Source organism: Pelodiscus sinensis, chromosome 3 (genome assembly GCF_052426305.1).
Source record: "Pelodiscus sinensis isolate ZL-2025 chromosome 3, ASM5242630v1, whole genome shotgun sequence".
Lineage (NCBI taxonomy): Eukaryota > Metazoa > Chordata > Testudines > Trionychidae > Pelodiscus > Pelodiscus sinensis.
The window spans coordinates 86,949,746-86,969,228 of NC_143054.1; the positions used below are offsets into that span (position 1 = coordinate 86,949,746).

Here is a 19,483-nt window from a genome sequence, read left to right on the forward strand (position 1 = left end):
CTCTTCTTTCTGAAATGTGCAATAACAAATCCATTGTCTTAAAATTCAGATAATAAAATTCTCACATGATGAGACAGCCATGACTATAGTAAGCATTTGAAAAACTAGTCCTGCTAACCAAGATTTATTAATGCCTCATGCCCCAAATCACCATATAATGAGCTTATATAACATATTTTAACAAAATACCTCAAATGCAGACAACATAATTGCATCTTCAAATGCAGAAAAAGCTTTCGATTCAGCAGAATGGAAATACACTCAGTGGCTTTAATTTTGTCAATAAACTTTCTGCTAGGGTAAGCTATTGTAGACAAATCCCCAAAATATAACACACACACTTATATACAGCTGCCACCTTATTTTCAGACATCTGGAGGGACCTATTTTCTGTGTATTAGAGAAATATAATTAAAACAATCCAATAAGCTAATTAATACTACCCCTCACAGTTACTAGGAGACAGATTCTCCAGTTCAAGTTTGTTATGCAGTGCATTAAGTGGTGCAAAATGGAGATAGTTAGTCGAGAAAGCCTTGTGTAGTCATGTTGTCTTCCTTCAGACATTTTCTAAAATATGGCTATCCTTTGGTGACCAAAACTCCACATCCATAATATATCCTTGTTATAGCTTTATATAGTTGAATCACATCCTTTGCTTTACAATTTATTCAGTTTTATATAAGCTAATAATCTTTTTTCCTTTAATTGTGGATATCAGAAATGGTGTCCAAAATTTCAAATCATCATAGAATCAGAGCTGGAAGAGACCTCAGAAGGCCATCAAGTCCAGCCCCCTGCACAAGGCAGGATCAATCCCAATTAAATCAACACAGCCAGAGCTTTGTCAAGCCGGGACTTAAACACCTCTAGGGATGGAGACTGCACTACTTCCCTAGGTAGCTCATTCAAATGCTTCATCACCCTCCTAGTGAAATAGTTTTTCCTAATATCCAACCCGGACCTCTCCCACCGCAACTTGAGACCATTGTTTCTTGTTCTGCCATCCATCACTACTGTGAACAGCCTTTCTCCAGCCACTTTGGAACCTCCCTTCAGGAAGTTGAAGGCTGTTATCAAACCCCCCTCACTCTTCTCTTCTGCAGACTAAATAGACCCAACTCCCTCAACCTCGCCTCATAGGTCTTATTCTCCAGCCTCCTAATCATTTTGGTTCCCCTCCACTGGACCCTTGCCAATGCATCCAAATCCTTCCTGTAATTGGGGGCCCAGGACTGGACACAATACTCCAGATGTGGCCTCACCAGAGCAGAGTAAAGAGGAATAATCACATCTCTGGATCGACTGGCAATGCTCCTCTTAATGCAACCTAGTATGCTATTAGCCTTCTTGGTTACAACGGCACACTGTTGACTCATGTCCAGCTTCTCATCCACTGTAACCCCCTGCTCCTTTTCTACAGAACTGATACTTGGTCCCCAGCCTGTAACAATGCTTGGGATTCTTCCATCCCAAGTGCAGGACTCTACACTTGTCCTTGTTGAACCTCATCAGATTTCTTGTGGCCCAATCCTCCAATTTGTCTCAGTCACTCTGGACTCTATCTTTTCCCTCCAGCGTGTCTACCTCTCCCCCTAGCTTAGTGTAATCTACAAACTTGCTGAGGGTGCAACTATTACAGTTCATAAATCCTTTTGCTCCCTAGATCACTCTAACCTTGGACCATTTAATGTAACCTAGGCATGGTCTACACTGGGAGTTTAGACTGGATACGTTCAATTAGGTAGAATTTCTAAACGAGTCCACACCAACAACCCTGTTCCATTGACTTTAAGAGTCATTTAAGTCACTTTTGGTACTCCTGCTTTTCACGAGGATTAATGCTAAATTCAACCTTGCATGGTTAACTTTATGGTAGTGCAACTATCCTTTTGCAAATATCTTGCTGCAATACAAATAAATCTGATTATTTTTTTCTGTCCTTTTTGGAAAAAGTCTATCGGATTAGTCAAACTAAGTTTTACTTTAAAACTGTAAATTTATGTGCTGACTGCTCTCAGTAAGAAACTCACCATCTTATCCCTTATTAATGACTCTAGTATATTTTCTAAAATTGAATTCAGTCGTCTTATTGGTCTAGCATTTCCTGTTTTCCATCTATTCACTTAATCAAGAATAAGCATAACATCAGTCTTTGTACTATTCTTTCTGTGATCTTAAAGTGGTGGTTCATCTTCTTTCCTGATGTTATTGTGCCTTCTTCAGATATATTGTTCTCTGATTATGATGACAGGCGTGTGTATAATATCATATCCCTTATAATTTTTCCTGCAAATTTGTTTGAATTTCAAATAATATCTTTGCCTTCTTGAAGGATTTGTCTCTTTAGACATACACACCTCAGTTCTATTTCCAGCACTTAGGCCTATGCCTCAGTCTCCTACCCTGTAAAGTGGACATAAATGATGCTAACTACTTTTGTACACTTTGAAATCTATGGATGAAAGGTGCTATAGAAGAACTAACTATTACTATTATTTTAAACATTTTTCTCAGTCTTTTCTAGCTCAACTCACTCTTTAACTTCTTTAATGTTGCCAGAATGTAATCTCTGACACACAGTACTACCCAGTTCCTTTCCACACACTTATATTTTTCTATCTAAAGTAGATTCTCTGCTCTTTGGCTTAGTTTATAAACCTCAGAGTATAGTAAAACATATACAATTGAGCCATACCAATTTGAAAGATGCTAAGGATATATATGAACAAATAAATTTAAGCTTGAAATATTTAGGTAACAGCTTGAGATTCTTAAATTATCAGTATTATAAATATTTACAAACAAGCAATGCACTATTTGCTGTTAGTTCAGAAAAGAGATGGGAAATCTGATCTTAATTTCCTTCAAGTTTACTATTTATAAAGGAACAGTTTTTAAATGTGTTACTGTTATCAGTTGCTCATTATTAATTATCCACCATTCTAAAAACCTTTAAGTACAATATATTTCTGAAATTTGAGTTATTTTCACTGAATTTCTTTTCATTTATTTGTTGATTCTGAGGATTAAATTTGGAATGAAAATTGTTCCCAGATAAATTTCTGCTCCTGTGAAAAATATATTATGATATAGTTTAGCTAAGATCATTAATTAATAGTTTGCCAGTCTTCTGCATAATTAAAAGTATTTTATAGTTGAGATATGATACAATGCCAATTTACTGAAGGTACAATTATATACGCAGGGAGACCTAGAAAAAAAATGTATGAGTTTCTGGTGGTGAAGAAAAGGAAAAAAAGTTTTCACCCATTTTTTTAGAGGTCGAAAAGAAATCTATCTTGTTCAAATGGATGTTACTGAATTTTAATCAAAGCATAATTACTGAGAAACATCTTATCCTCCTGTGACTGGGTGGACTAGGCTCCAATGGAGGTTGGAGGCCTGGCCACATCCTACCCCAGTGACAGGAGCAGAAGAGAGGTCCTCCAAGAAGGACAGAGTGGCAGCCTTTGTGGCGGGCAATCAGGGTGCAGTAGGCGAATATAAAAGAAGCTGCTGGGCTAGGGCCTGGCAGTTCCTTGCTGGAGCTCACCCCAGGTAGACATGAGGGCTGGCTGGGAGAACAGCAGCACTCCAGGCATCTCTGAGTGGAAGCTGGACTTCAGACCTGGTCAGACCAGGTCCAGTGGAGGAAGATTAGCTTGTAAGCCAACAACACCTGACAGAACCCTGGACAGAGTCCAGGGGGAACTTGACCACAAAGCCTGAGAGAAAAAGCTGGACAGAGCAGCTGCCCAGGGAACATGACAGCTACTGACTAGATACATGGCAGGAACTGCTACTTACAGGATCCCTGGGCCGGGACCCAGAGGAGTGGGTGTGCCTGGGTCCCCCACAATTCCTAGCAGCCACAACAGAGGGTAGGAAGAGATCTGGTCCCAGGCCATATACTGGACACTTTCTCTTCTACAGACAGCCAGGCAGAGCGACTGCAAAACTCCCCTTGGCCACAGAGGGGTGCTCATAAGAAGGGTGGAGCCCTTTACACTTAATCTTTTACAATACTCAATATTTTGGAAGTAAACATGATTTATGGTATTTATAGCTTTATATAAGCAATATTTTTCTCACTTATGACAGCAATGCACAGCAATAATATAATCTTTTAAACAACATTCCCTGCAATTTAATAAGAACTGTACTAAATTAATGCTATCTTTTCTACCCTGTGTCTTTGGGTCTAATTAAACTCACAAAACTCCAAATGAAGTTAACGAGAATTTTGAGGGTATAAGGAATGCAGGATTAGGCCCCATACTTTGGTGGGTTTTGCACTTGTCTCTCTTTCCAAGGATACTTGATAACTTAGTGGATACCTTAATGAATTATTTTTCACTTCATACTCAGCCACATATGATTTTTTAATGGAATAAAACTTACGAAACTTGTAAAGCTGAATTAATTTCCTTGAGTAGCTCTTGGGTCTTATTAAAATCTGCGAGCATGCTTTGTTTCTCTCTGATGTGGTCTGCTGTCATGACATCCAGCTCTTTCTCATGTTTCTTGCTTAAATCTTGCTCATGTATCCTGTTTAATTTATTTTTGGTTAAAAAAAAGTTATTCTAACATCAGTCTGCTTTGTTCATCACGATTTTCTGACAGGTTTGAGATGGCTTTTTGTACAACACCAAATAACACTGTCAGCAATTACTGAATCAGTAAATCCTGTTACTTACTTTTCTCTACATTTCAAGCTTATTTCATGGAAAAGTCATCTCCTTTAATGCTTTTCTTTAAATAAACACAATGAGTTTCAAACAACATTTAAGAGGATTTTAGTTAAAGCTGGCCAAAATCTGTTATTAAAATTACAGCTCAACCATATAATAGTATCTACTTACATTACCTCCTGGCAGAGGTTAAATGATATACAATATCACATGACTAAATATCTAAACTAACATTCCACAAAGAGTCAAGAATCTCTGACAAACATTAGTGGTTCAGATTAATCAACAGGATAAAACATTAGTTTAGAATAGAAAAATTCATACCTAATCTGTTGGTTGGATTCACTGCGTATTCTGAGAACCTCTTTCCCCTTAAATTCCAGTTCTTTGGTTAGGGCACTTATATTCTCATGCAGAGTCAGAACCTCCTTATCTAATTCAGATATATGATGGTCACGATGTTTGAGTTCTTCGTGTAGGTCTGATACTCGGCACAAAAATTCCTTTTCCTAATAAACAAATATCAAGAGCACAGAAGATAATTTAATATGTAACTGTTTCAAATGGAAAATACTTGCCTCAGGATGATTATAACAGATTACTTTTTCATTTGTTTTAGACTTTTAATTTATAATTAACTGTGTTTAAATATAAAGTATAAGTTTAAAAAGTCATTATCAAAATCCTGATAAAGTAAACTGGAGATCAAAACATTTTCTATTGTGAAAGAATAGAAAAAAGACTCTCACTCACCGATGTGTGAAAGAAGTCTATGTATCAATATGTTGTGGGAGAGGAAAAAATCCCCTACAATTAAGGTTATACAAGCTGTTTCATTCTAAAAAGTGAGAATTTTTTTTTTTTTGGCTAAAAGTAAGTATGACATATTTGTTCTTAGCCTTGATACTCTTATTTTTATGTATTTGGTTTGAATACAGTTCAAGAAAAGCTCAGCAATTTTCAAGGATAAGGAAAGTAAAAAAAAGCCTGTTTTGTAATTATAAAAAAAATGTGCAACTTGAACAGTTCTAGCATATTTGTGTGGAATGGTAGAATTCTGATACATGGAATGGTCACAGACCTTTGGTCTTTTGAAAAGGCAACCCACAACTTGAAATTTTGTTTTTTTGCAACCCACCTGGGATCCAAATTCAGGTAGGGGATGGAAAAAAAATCACAGACCAGCATTCTTGTTCTCTGCCACTTCTTTGCCCCATTGAGGGAGCCCTAACACCCTGCAGCAGCACCCTCTTCCCTGGTACCTCAGCCCTAGTTCCAGACAAGTGCTGAGAGGATGCCCTGGGACAGGGGATGATGGACAGCAAGACCACCCAGTACTCACTCCACATCAAAAGTTCCTGTCCTATGAGACTGGGTCCAGCTTTCTGCTCCAGCCATTGTGAACTTGCTCACAGGGTCAAAGCATCACACAAGTTTGCCTAACCACCCTCTATCATGATGGAGATGGGAGTGGAGGAAAAAATTTGAGTGAATGTCTCCTTCCATATGATCAATGAAAGTGCATATGGAATGCATGAAGCTATGATTCAGCATACTCTCTCTACCTTATTCAGACAGGCACTTAAACTTATTTATTGGTAAACGGGACACTCTTAAGCATGTGTTTAAACATTTTGGAGTTCTGTTTACCGAACAGTTGCATTTTCATTTTTCTTTTAAAAGAATCACCTTGAAAAATCCATTTACATGACACTATATTAAAAAGCTATGCTTCAGAAACATTCAATATTCATCAAATGGGAGAGTTAAGATTGCATTAACAACTTGAACTCTTTCTTCTTCTGTATACATTGTATATAGTCTTTAATTCATTCAGGACGAAGATTGGATAATGAATGAGTTACAGTTGTGCAAAAAATGAGACTGGCATCCTGCCCATTCTCTAATGTTTGAGGCATGGGACAACAAAAGGCAATGACTATAAAAATAAATACTAAATAACTGCTTCTTGCACTGAGCATTGTTCATCCTGTACACTGAATGAGACATGGGTTCTGAAGAGAAATATAGTATGCAATCATATAATTAAAGACTGTACAATAAACCTACACGTGAGGACAGAATGAAAGTTGCCTGGAAAATCTTAATATTATTTACAGTTATTTAAGAGTCATCTCTGTGCATTCATATTTGTTGAATATTGCGGCCCCGGTGTTGACTTATGGAACTGCCTTGAAAAAGTGATACCCATAATGGGATACACAAGGAATTTCATCTGACAGTGATGTTATAAGCCTACTGTATGTCCATAAGAGAATGCACCTCCGAACCAACTTGGTTCTCTCTCAGATTGGAGAGAACTGACAATATATTCAACCCTAACTTAGGGGAAAGACAGGAAGGTAGTGTCAATGCAGAGGCGATCATCACAGAACTCCCAATAAGTAACTTCGGGTATGTCTACACTACCCCGCTAGTTCGAACTAGCGGGGGTAATGTAGTCATCCGCAATTGCAAATGAAGCCCGGGATTTGAATTTCCCGGGCTTCATTTGCATGAAGCCGGCTGGCGCCATTTTTAAATGCCGGCTAGTTTGAACCCCGTGCCGCGCGGCTACACGCGGCACAGAGTAGCTAGTTTGGATTAGGCTTCTAATCCGAACTAGCTGTACTCCTCGTGGAATGAAATTGAGACTGTACAGTCACTTGGAATTGATACTACTGAAAAATCTGAAGTGAGCTCCTAATTTTTTTTTTTTTTTTTTTTTTTTAACAGAAATTGAAAAATTGAAGTGACAATCATAAACTGCTACTGAATTGGGCATGCAGACTTCCCATGCAATGCATGGAGCGACATCAGCACCAAAGAATGGGATTCAAAAAAAGCTAGTACACTGAGTGGGGAGTGGAGGGAATGGATTAAACTCTACCCCTCAGAAGAACGTAGGTGCCTCACCACAGGCCAAAAGGAAGTGCCTTTCTCTAGTCAGGATTCACAGCTGCAGACCCTCTCCTGGATTTAGGTATCTAAGCTCTTTTTTGAAAGAGTAAAAATGACTTTGTATTCCCAGGGTTAAGTCATTCATCTGGGATGTGGGAGACCCTTGCCCATTCATCCTCCTACAATTCATATTTAAATTATTTAGACACAATGGAACAGCTTCAACAGGAGACAGAGACATGTTCCAGAATATCACCTTGCTCTGGGGCTAGGACACTGGCATGGCAGGCATAGCAAGTTTAAACCCTTATTTATATCAGGCAGAAGGGTGAATGCCATCGGGATCTCCCACATTTTCTCCCGCTGGGCTAAAAGTTAAAATGAGCACAGCACCACTGTCTCTACCTTCTCCTCTGGCAGTTTTGTATGGGTTTAAGTATATTCTTAGAACACCAACAGGATCAAGCTCCACAGGCAAGACACTGGGTAATTCAAGGAATCTGCTAAAATGTAGGCATGAGTTACGTGTCTAGGCATCTAGAGCAGGGCTGGGCAATAATTTTTGAAAGGGGGCCCACTTCACCAAGTTCAGAAGTGTTCGTGGGCGGACTCGGAAGGGGCAGGGCCATGTGCTGTGAAAAGATGCCAATATGTTTTTACACAACAATATGTTGTCTAACAGCCCCAGGGAACAGGAGAGCACTTGAAATAGAAACAACTGAGAGGGCTTACAGCTCCCCTCACCTCTAGTGCGTTGCTGGGCACAGTGATCCCTTTCAGCTGTTTCTATTTAAAGGGTTGGCCCCTTCCCTACACCTGTCAGGGAAAGCATTGCCTAGCAGTTGCTGGGAACAGGAGAGCCCTTTAAATAGAGACAGCTGACAGGGCTCGTAGCTCTCGACTCCTCTAGTGCCTTTGCTAGGGAGCCAGAGAACTCCAGCCCTTTCAACTGTTTTTATTTAAAGGGCTTGCACCTTCCCCTCCCCTGCTACCCAAGGCTGGGGAAGACGCGAGCCCTTTAAACAAAAGCAGCTAGAAGGGCTCTTGCCCCTATCCCACTCCTAGGCAATGAGCTAGAGGGCAGGGCCTGAAACTGCCTCGCGGGCTGGATCAAAGCCCTAGACAGGCCGGATCAGCCCACTGAAAGGCTTTTGCCCACCCATGACCTAGAGTGAGGTGGCTGAGCACATACCTGCTAGTAGAACTGTAGGCCTTTAGGGATTTTGGGTAGCTACAGAATTAGATACCACCTTAATGGGAGTTTTGAAGTTTTCTATAACACTTACATGTTGGATTTAGGTTCCTAGAGCAAGAGTGGCTCCATAGAAAGCATTGTTTTCCTTTTGAAGTCTTGCTAATAGAAAGTCTAGAAGCTTAACTTTAATGGGAAATAAAACTTTTTCCCGCTGAGTCCAGTTGAACAATTCTGAATTTGAAGTGTGATTTATAGACTTGACTTGGGGTTAGTTTAAGACTCCCAATTAGGTTTGTATATGAGGGCAGGAAAAAGAAAAAGGGGTGGCATATTAGGCAAATATACAACCTGGCTTGATAAAGACCCTGGCTGGGATGATTTATTTGGATTTGGTCCTGCTTCGAAAAGGGGGTTGGACTAAGTAACTGCCTGAGGCAGAGGTGGACAAGAGGAAGCTAGCAGGCTGGATCTGGCCTGCCAAACCACCGGATCTAGCCCTCAGCTGCCTCCTGGAACCCCTAAGCACAGTGCAGCTGCAGCTGCTTTAAATGTGGTTAATCTATGCTGGGGAGTGAGGAGAAACTGAGAAATTTTGCTGGAGGCAGGGGCACTCAATGAAGCCATCTCCCTTCCTCCCTCCCTGCCCTTCCCCCCGCCCCATCCAGAGCAGAGCCAGGTGGAGCAGATTGCCAATGGAGCTCAGGTTTCCGCAAGGCTGCTGGCTGGGAGCCATTTAGGTCAGTGTTTCTGAAAGGTACCACGGAAACACTTTCAGAAACACTTTAACTGGCTGCCCCAGTTTGTTTATGTACCGGCGCCGTGGCCACAGAGCTTCGCAGTTCCCCCTGGCTCCGTTTCCTCCTTTGTAGCCAAGGGGAGCCATGGAAAGCGGTGGCCTGGCCCACGCTGCTTCCCACAGCTCCCCTTGTCTGCAAAGGACAAAACGGAGCCAATGGGAACCGTGAGGCTCCATGGCTGCGGCACCGGTACGTAAACAAACTGGGGCAGCCAGTTAAAATGTTTCTGCAGTACACTTTCAGAAACAGTGGCCTAGGTAAGCGCCTCACAGCCAGAGTCTGTATCTGACACCCACCTTCTCTGCTCACCAACTATCTGCCCCAGGCCATCACCATCCAAACCCTCTGTATCTCTTTCCCCTTTTTTCCCAGGTCACAATTCCCTCCCAGACCCTGAATCCTCCTAAACCCATCTCACCAGGTCAAAATCCTTTCCTGCACCTATACCCCTCCCTGACTCTGTACCCCACTCTCCTGTACCAGGTTACCACCCAAATCCTCTACACCCCCTTCATCCAGGTCACAACTCCCTCCCAGATCCTGCACCCCCAACTAAAGCCCCTCCCCCAGACCAGAATCTTCTCCTGCACCCATACCCTCTTCTGGACTCCGCACCCCAAGCCTCTGACCCAGATCACAACCCCTTTCTTCCCCCAAACTCCCTCTCAGACTCTACACACCCTCCTGCACCCCAGTTCCCCAACCCAAGCTCCCTTCTGCATCCAATGCAGCCCTTGCTAAAATCTTGGAGTGGCCCCTCCATTAAAAATTATTGCCCAGCCTTGGCCTGAGGTCTCTTCCAACCCTAATCTTCTATGAATCTATAACTGGGGAAGGAACATTGTCCAGCTTTGACTGCCTTTCAAAGATTAAAGTCTATAGAGTCTCAGAGGGAGAAAGTGTTATTTCCCATTAAAGTTAATCTTCTAGACTTTCTTAGTCTAACTCAGCTACCCCCTTAAGCTTATAGTACATTTATGCTCTCCAGTTAATACAAAACAAATTCTAAATATACCACTTTACATACAGTTACCATTAATGATTATTTACCTGTCGTCTGCTGAGTTCTATACTTCTTTCAAGTTCCATTTTAGCAGCTACCAATTCTTGTTGATGGTTGTGTCTTAGTTGGTCAATTGCTGCTGCATGTTGATGATTTAACTCTGAGCGCAAAGAAGCTAGTTACCATAATTAAAGGAAAAATATTTATTTTGTAAAAATTATTGTTAATTAACATAATACAACTCTGAAAACATATTACTGCTCACCTAATAAAAGGAGAGAGAGAAAATTACTTGTATAAATTAATATTAAATGTATGTTGAACTTTTCATGTCAGCTATCTTCCATCTTAAGCAAAGTCAGTCTTGTTCAACACTAGAATAGGTGATGTGTTGCAGGAAAATGTACTGGTAACTCAGTACACTTGTTCTTAAAGTGTTTTCTATTCGGAAAAATACTTATGTAAAAATGGGATTAGATACAACACATCTACTCCCTGTGCACATTCACAGTCATGTCTGCTTACCTGAGTGACAGAGTACTTGCAAAACTACCATGGAAGTTTACCAGCTTAGGTACAAAACCTGCTTGACCCTATTTTACTATGACTGATGATGGAAAAAAATCATTCCAATTAATGACATTTTATTTGAAGAAAAAAAAATGTTCTTCAACCTTATGAGTGGACAAGCAGAATTTTGACATACCAAGCCATGGAAAACAGATGGATGATATTCCAGTTTATACATCAACAACAGAAATGTTAACTAAGGTCCAAGTGCAGCCAAAATTGTTATACTCTTAGTTATAATTGTGTGGTAATGGGTAAGAACAAGTTTTTCTATCTGTCACCTTTATAAATTCAGCTTGGATTCTCTCAGCCAAAATGGATTCTTATGCATTATCACTATCATTATGTAGCTGACACTAAAGCTAAGGGGATAGGTAGATACGCTGGAGGGCAGGGATAGGGTCCAGAATGACCTAGACAGATTAGAGGATTGGGCCAAAAAAATCTGATGAGGTTCAACAAGGACAAGTGTAGAGTCCTGCACTTGGGACGAAAGAATCCCAAGCCTTGTTACAGACTGGGGACTGACTGGCTAAGTAGCAGTTCTGTAGAAAAGGACCTGGGGATTACAGTGGATGAGAAGCTCAATATGAGTCAACAGTAGCCAAGAAGGCTAATGGCATATTGGGTCGCATTAGGAGGAGCATTGCCAGCAGATCTAGAGAAGTGATTATTCCCCTTTATTTGGCTCTGGTGAGGACACATCTGGAGTATTGTGTCCAGTTCTGGGCCCCCCACTATAGAAAGGATATGGACACATTGGAGAGGGTCCAGTGGAGGACGACCAAAATGATTAGGGGGCTGGAGCCCATGACCGATGAGGAGAAACTGAGGGATTTGGGTTTGTTTAGTCTGCAGAAGAGAAGAGTGAAAGGGGATTTGATAGCAGCCTTCAACTTCCTGAAGGGAGGTTCCAAAGAGGATGGAGAAAGGCTGTTCATGGTAGTGACAGATGGCAGAACAAGGAGCAATGGTCTCAAGCTACAGTGGGGGAGGTCTAGGTTGGATATTAGGAAAAACTGTTTCACTAGGAGGGTGGTGAAGTACTGGAATGGGTTATGTAGGGAGGTGGTGGAATCTCCATCCCTAGAGGTTGTTAAGTCTTGGCTTGACAAAGCCTTGGCTGGGTTGATTTAGTTGGGATTGGTCCTGCATTGAAGGCCTCCTGAGGTCTCTTCCAGCCCTATGATTCTATCACTAAGGCTCAGTGTCTGTCACAGAAAGTCACGGATTCCATGACTTTCTGCAACCTTTGTGGCTTCTACAGTGGCCAATGTGGCTAACCCCAGGGCCACTCAAACAGAACACAGGGCTGTCCTACCTGTAGAGCCTGATCCTGTTGGTGTTCTTAGAGTACACTTTAACTTTAAGGGGACCAGCCACATCGGCTATTGCTCAGGTGGCCTAGGGCAGCTGGCACCAAGGAATGCCTGAGCAGCAGTCACAAGAGTTGTGGAAACAGCGGGAGGTGGGTGGAAGCAGTGGCTCCAAGCATCAGTTGGGGGCTAGGGAAGAGAAGCTGAGGGTGAGGGCCAGCTGCAGTGGCCACTTCCCTGGTGACCACAAGCCCTGGGGAGCATCTGAGCAGAAGCTAGTGTGGCTGGCCTCAGGGACTGCCTGATCAGCAGTTCCGGGGTAGCAGGAGCAGTAGTGAGTTGGCATCCCCAAGGGTAGTCAGAGCAATTGCTGTTCACTGGCCTCTAGCAGCTGGTTCTACTGGTCCCAGGACTCCCATCCCAGAGCAGCACCCTCCCCCCCCCACCTAAGATTGAGTCCAGAGCAGATAGAATAACATGGTCATGAGCCATGAATTTTTTTTATTGTTTATGACCTACCAGTGACTTTTATTAAAAATATCCATGACTAAATAGTATCTTTAATTATCACTAGGAATAGAGATTCCAGAGGCTAAGTACACCCGCAGTCACATCTGTAGAATCCCATTAACATTACTTGCAAAGATGTAATTGAGAGAGCATCATTTAAAGACAATGAGGTTGCACAGATTTTAATGAAGGCACAGTCTGAATGGCAGAATCCTTAAAACTAGTAATTAAGACTGATAAGAAAAGAACAGACTGATTTTTAGATTCCAGTTTGGAGTTGCAGCGTTGAAAGTTAGAAAAAATATATTTAATTCTTCTATATTGATCTTTTTCTGAGATGCCCATCAGGGCCAGATTACAGAATTTTGGGGCAGTTAACTATGGAAGATGGGGCTGCGGCCACCTTCCTTAAACTAGTCAGAGCATATGATACAGAATGAATAAATATGACAACATCTCCATTTTACTAATGTTAAATCAGAGAAGACTGAAAAAATCGAAAATGATATATTAATAGATCTAGATTATGTAATATAAATACATATAACAATTTGTTTTTTAAATAAATCAAATACCCACTTTCTCTGTTTTTTGTTGTGGGAAACAATTGGTAAAAGGAGGCTAATTGCTAGGATGTATTTATGAAATGTGATTCCAGTTACAGGGGAAATGGTTCTTGATGAAAACAGTACTTGCTGAAGATTATAGAAATCAGAAAAAAACAAACATATTAGAATACTGGATATTTGAGCTCCCAAATGAGACTCACTTCTGCTTTCTAAAAAAGAAGCAGGACTAAGGGATCACTTTACCAGATCGTAAGTGAAAAGGGATGCTAATCTCAGATGGCTTTGAACACAAGTTGGATTCAAATCAATAAAAATAAAGGAATGACAAACTGATTGTGCGATTGGGCTTCAAGCAGGAAAGCTGGTTCTTTTTCCTCCTGGTAAAAAGTGAGAATATGGGGGGCAGGATGGCTAGCTACCAAGACCCTAAAGAGGATACTGTGTCTCTTATGGCTCATGATACTGATGTCAGCAAGGAAGAACAGGCCAAAGATTAGATGAACCTTCAATAGACTCCTCTTCCTCCCCCCCAAAAATCCAGACCTCTCCCAAATCCCCCCTACTCTTATGTGACTCTCATTATCATGTATATGACAGGAATGGGGGCCCAAGTACAGCTGTCACCTCAGAAACTGCCACTGCTCCACCACAACCCACCTCTTCTCCTCCCAAGTGCCTGCCGAACCCCACTAGCCTGACCCTCCTCTTCTCACAGATGCAAATACTGTCCCTTCTTCCCTCCTGTGAGTCTTGTGCCCTTGATCCATAAGCCCTTACACCCACTCCCTTCCAGAAGTCTCAGACCAGGGAGCTCCCCTGTTGTCCCCTCCCAAGCTCTAAGTAACCAATGCGCCCCTGTGGCCTTGCTGCTTACACCTCTCTGCTCATGAGTCTTGGGTCTGTCTTGTCTTCTGGCAACAAGAGGAGCAGGAGTTGCCAATTAGTAGAGCCCTGCATGGATAGACATGATTACCCACAGATGTAGATATCTGCAAATAGACATTAACATCCACTGATCAACAGGGCTCTACTCCCAGCAGACCCTGCGGCCAAAGGAGAAGAATATGATCCCACCACTCCCAGGCGTCAATGTCCCATGCTGGCTGCTCCTCCCAGCTATGCAGCTGCACTGCCCCCAGCCCCACCGCCATTGGGGCTGTATGACCCCAGACAGGAGACATAGCTGTTGGTGGGGCTGCCACATTAGCAGCACTCTCAGAGACCTTATGATCTATGTACTGTAGTAGAAACAGTCACTGGCATGCATTACCATACGTGCATACAGCAATGGCTGCTAGTTACAATATGGTTGGGTTTTTTTCTGCTGTATCTTAAGAGAAACAAGTGACCCTGTTGTCCTGGATTTGAGGAGTATACATAGCCTGATATGTAATTAAGCAAATTGCAACCGTATTATGTGCATTCAGCCACTATAAACTGATAAAATAAAAAACCCACATAGTTAAGTGTTAATTTAAAAACAGGCTTTTAAAACCAAAATCAAATCTAGGTAGTAGTTTTTGCTAATCAATTAAAAAACAACTAAGTCTAAAAACCTTAATGTCTAAAACCCTTACATCTAAATGCTTTTAATATTAAAATTTATTAAAAATTAAAAATAATGTACTAGAGGTCATGATAACATGTTTTATAAAGACAGTTATAAAAATTAGCCAATAATATACTGTTTAAGTAAGTCTTCTAAACCATCAAATGTTTCTCCTAACAGCCTCTCTCTCCATTGTGTAAGCAACTGGCCACTGCCATTAATTACTCAATATTGTTCCATACGTTAGGTAAATATCTAAAATGTTCTACATCTACTGCTTATGTTTGTGTGTGTTTAAATCCAATAATTCCAGAATTAAATAACATGCTCACTTGTATTACTCCTTGATCAGATGAAAATTGCTGTGTTCCTATACACTTATTCCTTACACTACCTAAAGTAAAATAGCTAAGTTTCCCCTGTTGGAGGTTCTAAAAGCCCCAGAAACAACCCCTTTAACTCTTCCTGTCTTTAGGCATTACAATCAGCAATGCATGATTAAAAATGGCACACCAGTTAGGAACTGGGCATCTGAAGATCATTAAGTTACAGTGCACATGAAATCCTAGGTATGCATTTGGGCAGATATCCCAAGGTGGGGGCATTACAGTATTTTTGGCATTCTAGCTGGAACAGAGTGCATGTTTGTCTATCTTGGCTGAAAAGCATGCTGACAGCTGAAGCATTGAGGTTTCCTGAGCGATAGCACTAATTGGATGTACTCTAAGGTATAATTAATCCTGGGTAAGGGTGAAATCCTACTTTTTGGCCATGTCACTTGCCTTCCCATTTAAGAGTCATTCTATGCTGAAGTAAACTAATTTTGTAACATTCTAGCTGCTGTTGCATGGAATTTGGATGTAACCTTCAACTAAGATTTGTCATTCATTCTGAAGTTGATTTTTTTGCTAAGACATGTGTCAACTTCACTTATTAAGCATTCTGAGACTCTGGTTACTTAATAGCTGACAACAAGCTCTAGTGCATGCTTTGGTGCTTTTACTGCTTGATTACTTGATCTTTTGCTGTTAACATTTTTGAAATTTAGGTCTTGATCCACTGAAGTAAACGGGAAACTTCAAGTAAAGTATGTCTGCGTTGCAGATGGAAAGTGTGGTTCCCAGCATAGGTAGACAGATTTGAGTTAGCTTGAGTTGACCAGTCTATCCATAAGTCTGTTTACACAAGTCCATAATATACCCACCAATCCAGGTAAAAGTTTTTGTGTGTGTGCACATGCACACTACAACTTAAAGTCTAAGTTAACTCTGCCATGAAGATATACCTTAAGTGGCAGCTTATCTAATCAGATACTATTTAATTCCTATAAGCTGGGTATGACTCTGCATTAAAAGCTTCTTTTGTGCTTAATCTATTTAGGACAGAGTGCTGTGGAAACTTTAGATCTCTTTTGGGACCCTCACATCAGAGAAACAAACATTGGATTCTGTTAAGACAAAATGTTATTCTTTTGATATGTAGCAATATTGCTGCTTCTCTATTTTGTTAATAAAGAAGTCCAAAAAAGGACAGAAAATCTGATTTTACATGAAAGAAGGCGCAATAGAATAAAAAAATATAGGTTTTTAGATGACAGTAGAGATTCATATATAGGACAGAAGGAAACACTGTGATTATCTAATCTGATCTCCTCCTCCCATATAACAAAGGCCAAAGAACTTCTCCAAGTAATTCCTGTTTGAACAAGAACATATCATTTCGAAAAGCATCCAATCTTAATTTAATAATTGCCAAGGATAGAGGAAAAAAATATATTCTCCATGACTCATGGTAAATTGTTCCAATAATTAGTTATCCCACCTGTTAAAATGTTATGCCTTATTTTGAGTCTGAATTTGTCTAGCTTCAATTTCCAGTCAGTGGATTTTGTTATACCTTTGACTGCTGGAATGAAGAACCCTGTCAAATTCCTGCACTACCAAATTTCTGTAGGGTATTTACACACTGTGATCATATAATTCCTTAACCTGCTCTTTGTTAAGGAAAACAGACTCAACTCCTTCAGTTTATCACTATGAGGTGTGTTTTCTAGTCCTTTAATCATTCTTGGGGCTCTTCTCTAAATTCTCTCTAGTTTATCAACATCCCTCTTCTAAAAGGGCTGATGAGAAAAAAAAACAAACAAAAAAAACCCAGTTCACTGACCTATTTAAACAACAGCATCCAAAACCAAAACTTTTATATTTATAGATTCAAAGTGAGGTTCATGGCTCTAAGGTTAGTTAAACTCCAGGTTACCTTAAAAAGATAGAGAGAGCCTACTGATTAGTAATGTGGTGCAGCTAATTGCACCACAAATTCCATGACTACAGCTCCCTGTTTTTCAATACACTTAAAATATGTCCATACTGAGCTCAGATAATACCTTTGAGCTTTAAGGAGACATATCCAAACTACCTCTGACCAAGCAAGTGCACTAAAAATAGAAGTTTGTCTTCAGTAATGCAAGTGATGGGATGGGCTAGTCAACCCAAGTATTAATCTGATGTCTTAGACAGCATTTTATTCAGAGCAGCTAGTCTCCCATGCTGCAGCAGCCACACTTCTATTTTTAGCATGCTAGTTTGATCAGAACAAATATGACCCCTTGAGCTGGAATTCATACCTTCCAGCTCTAGTACTGACATACCTTTTGTCAAGATGAAATACTATCCTTTTGTGACGTGGGAGGGCATTCCAAGGTACATAAAATTTTGCAAGATTATCAGGAAATCATTGGTTCACAAAAATATTCAGTTTCTGGACTGACTGGAGCAACAGACCATTTCTGAGTTCACTTTCTGTGGAGATAACATTATTTCTTTGTTTGCTCAAAGATTGTCTTTGATTCTAGTGTCTGGTACTGCTCAATAGAACCATGAAAGAGAGGTGCAACAGAAGAATGGCATTGTTCAGATTCCCTCCTTCAACAATGAACAGCAAATCCTCTCATTTTTAATGAGTCTAAGGAAAGGAGTGGGGATAATGTTAGATGTTCTGTCATATTCCTGTAACAAGCAGATAACCTCCCAACACATTTCACAAAAGGACCTCTTGCTCCAGATAATCCCTGTCCAAGGAATTGAAGTTGGCATTATTCCTGATACCTTGCTATCGAGGATCAGAAAGGAGATTCTGGCTAGTGTTATGGAACAAACATTAATGAAGTCTATAGGAGATCTGTCTGTGTGAGAAGACTAGAGGTAACCTGACTTTGATAAAGTGCTGAAAAAAATGGAATGAAAATGGTAGCGCCCAAAGCAGAAAGAAAGTAGTGGGCTCAAGTGAAACATACTGCTGGTGTCTAATTGATAAACATTTCTGCACGTACAGTGTTGTTTTGGTCTATTCACTAAGTATAAGCAGCAAGGGAAGTTTAGGTTGGACATTAGGAAAAAGTTCCTAACTGTCAGGGTGGTTAAACACTGGAATAAATTGCCTAGGGTGGTTGTGGAATCTCCATCTCTGGAGATATTTAAGAGTAGGTTAGATAAATGTCTATCGGGGATGGTCTAGACAGTACTGGGTCCTGCCATGAGGGCAGGGGACTGGATTTGATGACCTCTCAAGGTGCTTTCCAGTCCTAATAGTCTATGATTATACAGATAAAGTGTTACCTTACCAGAAGCTGCTAAAGAAATGGCCATCTTATACTAAAATGAAGTCTTGCATCTATGTACATAATCATAAATTTGAAATCTATTTTTGATTAGTTTTTAAGGGAGTACTGAAGCTGCTGTCATTGGTGGTGGAGAGGCATGGGGGACGCACGAAAATGGCTAGTGTAGTGTAGCTGTACATGCTAGCCATTTTTACACTTTCCCCATTGCCTTTGTACAATCAATTACACTAGCTTCAGTATTCCCTTAATCATTTCTTCTCACAGGCATCTCTGTCGTCTTCTGCAACTTACGTGTCCATTTTTTTCCCAGCAAGTCTATCCACCAACCCACCTAAACTTACCTCATTCAAACTGCTTCTAAAAGCTAATTCCTGCCATCTAATCAGTTGAAAGAGTCAGAAAGGGAAAAAGTTCCTTAAACTGAAAACCACACAAACAACTCAGAACCCTCAAAATATGCATGTGTATTATGGAGTAAATTTCATGATTTGTTCTTTCCCTCAGAGTCTATAATCATCACTTGTTCTGTTGTACTAAATTTAGATTGTGTACTCTTTGAGGAAGTCACCAAATCTTTAATCTGTTTTGTGTGGTGCCTAGCAATTCATGTGGTCTCAAAACAAATAATGATATCTATCTATATATCAAATATAAAAAGTCATGGAATCCAGTCATGTACAAGCTTATTTTTTAGTAATCATATTCCTTAACCAAGCTAAAACTATGGATCTCTCTAGTTAAGGTCCTGTCTATGCTA

General features: G+C 40.5%; 1 protein-coding gene across 10 annotated transcripts in view; it reads right to left on the reverse strand.

Moving 5' to 3' along the window:
• The window catches only part of FAM184A (family with sequence similarity 184 member A), a 186,934-nt gene that overhangs the window by 24,679 nt on the left and 142,772 nt on the right, over positions 1–19,483 (reverse strand). For 8 of the 10 annotated variants that reach the window (XR_332068.5, XR_012902649.2, XR_332069.4 and 5 more), the window contains exons 12-14: positions 10,638–10,765; positions 5,019–5,203; positions 4,405–4,551 (exon numbers count right to left, since the gene is read on the reverse strand). Coding sequence is in view for 7 of the 10 variants with exons in the window: in XM_025184663.3 (XP_025040448.3) it covers positions 4,405–4,551; positions 5,019–5,203; positions 10,638–10,765 (460 nt within the window). In the remaining 3 variants the exon portion in view is untranslated. The remainder of the gene's footprint in view (positions 1–4,404; positions 4,552–5,018; positions 5,204–10,637; positions 10,766–19,483) is intronic. The other 2 variants (XM_006123068.5, XM_006123065.5) reach the window with 1 other exon arrangement.